At 38.9% G+C, this 4,376-nt stretch overlaps 1 protein-coding gene across 1 annotated transcript; it reads right to left on the reverse strand.

The window, feature by feature from the left end:
- Nucleotides 1-1,965: 1,965 nt before the first annotated feature.
- On the reverse strand, nucleotides 1,966-2,400 carry LOC107882809. The gene has a single exon (XM_016801746.1). It carries the CDS (start codon nucleotides 2,398-2,400, stop codon nucleotides 1,966-1,968), a length of 435 nt encoding a protein of 144 aa, XP_016657235.1.
- Nucleotides 2,401-4,376: the final 1,976 nt, after the last annotated feature.

Below are 4,376 nucleotides of genomic sequence, written 5' to 3' on the forward strand. Positions count from 1 at the left end.
CTTGTCGGGTGTACGTATTTATTGGTACACACCAAACATCAATTAAATATTGTGTACGTATTTTTGGTACACACCAATCTTATTATTATTGTAAATTTCGATCTGTACAATCGGACTGTGTGGTCATTGTGATCAATCCAATTCTTATTATTATTGCGGTATTACGTGCGACGCTACTGGAAGCCGTCACTGCACCGACTCATTATTATTGTTTAAAATAAACGGCCAATTTTTTTTTTTTTTTTTTTTTTTATTAAACAGCTATCCGCGGCGTCTATGGCCATTGGATGTAACAATACATTATTATCTTTAAGTATATTTACATATTACATTAATATTTAAAAAGGTAGACAAAGTAATTTAGTATTTAAAACAAGACAAGATAGTAATAATTAGGAGAGAGGTTAAGTGATTAGTATTATTTAAAATTTACAGTTTGTTTATAAGATTCGTTTGCTTGAGAAATTGTATGATCTTGTGTATATTGTTGGGGTCCGGATTGATTGCTTCGGCGAGGTGGTTGGATATTTGGTATAGCCTTCTTTCTTTGTCGTAAACTTTACATTCGGTTAAGATGTGTTTCACCGTAAGGAGTGTTCCGCAACATGTGCAAACTGGGGGGTCTTCCTTCTTCATTAAGTGGGAGTGTGTAAGGTGGGTGTGGCCAATTCCGAGACGGTTTATAGAGGTCTCATGTTTTCTTGAGATGTTATCTGGAGAAGGATACGGTAGGGTGGATCTCTTGATTTCGTTAAGTTTGGTTGACATTTCATTCCATTCCTTTTGACAGTGAAGTAATGTATCCTTTTCGATAACCCTCTTTATGTCGTTGAGGGAGAAAATGGGTAAGAAGAGAGAATTTGGGGATGAGTGAGCGAGTTTGGCGGCTGAATCTGCTAGTTCGTTTCCGTCTATGTTACAGTGGCCAGGGACCCAAGAGTATGTGATGTTTTTGTCCTGTTGTTTTGCTATGTAGTGGGTGTTTTGAATTTTTCTGACGATATCAGACGGGGAATACAGATTTTGGAGGCTGGTAAGAGCGGAGAGGGAGTCACTAATTATTGTAATATTGCTGTCATTTTTTTCAGAGATGGTGAACTCGATAGCTTTGAGGATCGCCAGGGTTTCTGCTGTATATATCGAACATTTGTCTGAAAGTTTCCATTGTATTGTAGTTTCATCGCATATGATAGCCATCCCGACTCGCCCTTCGATGATGGATGCATCTGTATATATATGAGTTTGTGGGTGGGTGTGTGAGCAAAAGTCTCTGAATGCATTCTTGAAAATGTGAGGGCAGGTTGAGTTTTTGGGGAATTGATGTAGGTCAATGTTAATATTCATGCTGAACTGCCATGGGGGACATAGGGGTTTTTCATATGGGATTATATTTTCGAGGTCGTATTTTATGAATGTGTGATTGAATGTATGTTTAGGGTGATGAATATGATTTTGGGGGGATCTTGAAATTCTTGCTGCTAATTTATGGGTTTGTTCTCTCCACCGTACTTCTAGGGAGGGGATTCCAGCAATATTTAAGATGCTTTTTATGGGGCTTGAACGGAAGGCACCGATGGAGAGTCGGATTCCCGAGTTGTGGATAGTCTCCAGTATTTTAAGTTTAGTGTGTTTCGCAGATGAGAAGATTGGAGCGCCGTAATCAAGTTTCGATAGTATGAATGTTTTGTGTATCTTAAGAAGGGTTTGAGATTTGGCTCCCCATGAGGTTTGACCTAGAGTTTTTATGATGTTGAGTCTTGGTGTAGGTAGTAGTGTTCTTTAGGTTGAGAATATGAGGGATCCATGAAGCTTTATGATCAAAAGTGATGCCCAGTATTTAGCATTGGGTTGGTTTTCTACGACTTCGTCTCCGATGTTAATGTGTATTTTCATCTTATTCCTCTTGTGGCTGAAAACTATAAGGTTGGTTTTTTCCGGAGAAAATCGGAAGCCGGAAGTTTTTGATCAGGACGTTAGTTTGTTCGTGGAATCTTGAAGTATCGATTGAATAGAATTAACGTTTGTACTGCGGCAGACAATAGTGAAGTCGTCTGCGAATAGTAGAGGTATGTTTGGGCGTGAAATTCCTTCATATATATCATTGATAGCGATCAGGAAAATAGTTACAGAGATAGTGGACCCCTGTGGGACCCCACTTTCTCGGAGAAAGGTGTCTGAAAGCGTGTTGGAGGTTTTTACTTGGATGGTGCGGTGGTTGAGGAAATTCGAGATGAAATCTAGCATGTATCCTTTGGCTATAATTTTGTTGAGTTTATTTAATATTCTGGGTCTCCACGCCGTGTCATATGCTTTGACTATATCAAAGCTGATCATTCCCAAGTTTTGTTTGTTGTTTAAGGAAGAATGAAGTTCATTTTTAATGGTTAGAAGGTTGTTCATTGTACTTCTATTACATCTGAATCCATTTTGTTCGGGGGTGAAAAAGTTGAGGTTAACCATATAAGTCGACGATTGACTATTTTTTCGAGTAACTTACATAAGGTGTTAAGTAGACAAATGGGGCGGTAGCTTTCTGCTAAGAATTTATTTTTGTTAGGCTTGAGTATGGGGATAACATAACCGTGTTTCCAAGATTCAGGGAAGACGTTACTATCCCAAATTGAGTTGTAGATGGCTAAGAGGTGGCTTAAGGTGTTTTTTGGGAAGTTTTTGATGAAGGAGTAAGGAAGCCCATTGGGGCCAGAAGATTTACTTTTACAGTTGTGGAGGGCATCTTCAAGTTCCTCGATCTTCAGTGGAGAGTTGAGTAGGGATTGCTGTGAGTCGAGAGGATCTACTGTGTTGACTGGGTCGACATAGCATTGCGAGTAGTTTAAGAAATCTTGGTCATAGTTAGCATTGCAAGAGTTTTCATGGAATATACGTCCCAGAGAATTGGCTACATCATAAGGTGATGTGGAAAGTTTTGAGTCAATGAGTAGATTTATGACGTTAGATCTATTGGTCCCTTTTATGGATTTAATTTTTTTCCAAACAATGGAAGAGTCCGTTTGGTTATGTATGCTGGACACGAAGTTTTTCCAACTTGAAGCCTTGCTGTTTTTTACGAGGAATCTGGTACGTGCTCTGCATCTTTTGAGGGCGATAAAATCTTCTTGGGTCTTGGAGGTTTGAAATGTTTTTAGTGCTTTGTTTTTGACTTGGATGGATTTTTTAATGTCATCGTTCCATAGTCTTATTTAAAGATTCGCCTATGGACATTTTAGCTGTATCTTGAATAAGGGCGGTAAAGTTTGCTACATCAGTGGTGATGTTCGTTCTGAAAGGAGGAGGTAAAAAGGGGGTATTTACCATCAAGGTAGATGAGAATAGATTCCAGTTGGCGTTTTTTATTTTCCACATAGGGGGGTAATTAAGGCGGGAACTGTCCATCGGAAGGGTGATCGATATTTCTATAGGGATATGATCGCTGCTATATATATCGGGGAGAGTGTTCCATTCTAGTTTGTGAGACAGGGACGAGTTGGTGATGGATAGATCTATGGCTGACGAATGTCCATTAGAAGGATTTATTCTGGTGGGTTGGCCATTGTTTAATATAATAAGACTGTCGTTTGAGAGTAGCTCTTCGATTATTCTACCTCTGTAGTCGGTTTTGTACAAACCCCAAGTTTCGCTGTGGCTATTGAAGTCGCCCACAATTACAAACGTGTTGGGTAGTTGTTGGATGATAATATGCTCTATATCGTAGAGTGTAAAATCTTTTTGGTTGGGTATATAAATGTTACACAAAGTTAAGGTTATGTGGGGAAGTGTGATTGAGAGTGCTATGGCTTCTAAGTCAGTGTGGAGTGTAATTTCTTGGGTGGGGAAATTGTGGTTGACCAGAATAGCGACTCCTCCACTCGATCTATTGCATACATTTCTGTTTTTTTTTGAAAATGTTGAAGTGAAGAAGTGCGGGATTGCTTTTTGTATTAAAATTGGTTTCTTGCAGACATATAATTGTGGGGTTGTGGTCTTTGATTATTAGTTGGAGTTCTGCTAATTTGCTGTAGAACCCGTTTATATTCCATTGTATAATGTTAGCTGACATGTTAATTGTTTTTAAAGATAAGATTTTGCTCTTGTATTTATAAGTTGTGACCAGTAAACTAGGCGCGGAGTGGTGATAAGTACTAAGAGTGAGCTGGTTGGGGTTGTAGAGGATGTTAATTGTCTTGAAGTGGTGGAAGTGCCTGGAATAAAAAGTTGGCCAGTCTGGTGAGTTGAGCTTTGGTGGTACGTTCAGTGACTTTAGGTTATATTGAATCGATCAAGAGCATAAGCGATGTAATATCCGAGTTGGTGTCTTTACAGATATTGTGGATGTTAAGATTTTTGTTGGTATAGTTCTCCAGTACGTATTTGAATTG

This window comes from Acyrthosiphon pisum, chromosome A1, assembly GCF_005508785.2.
Source record: "Acyrthosiphon pisum isolate AL4f chromosome A1, pea_aphid_22Mar2018_4r6ur, whole genome shotgun sequence".
In the NCBI taxonomy this organism is placed as follows: domain Eukaryota; kingdom Metazoa; phylum Arthropoda; class Insecta; order Hemiptera; family Aphididae; genus Acyrthosiphon; species Acyrthosiphon pisum.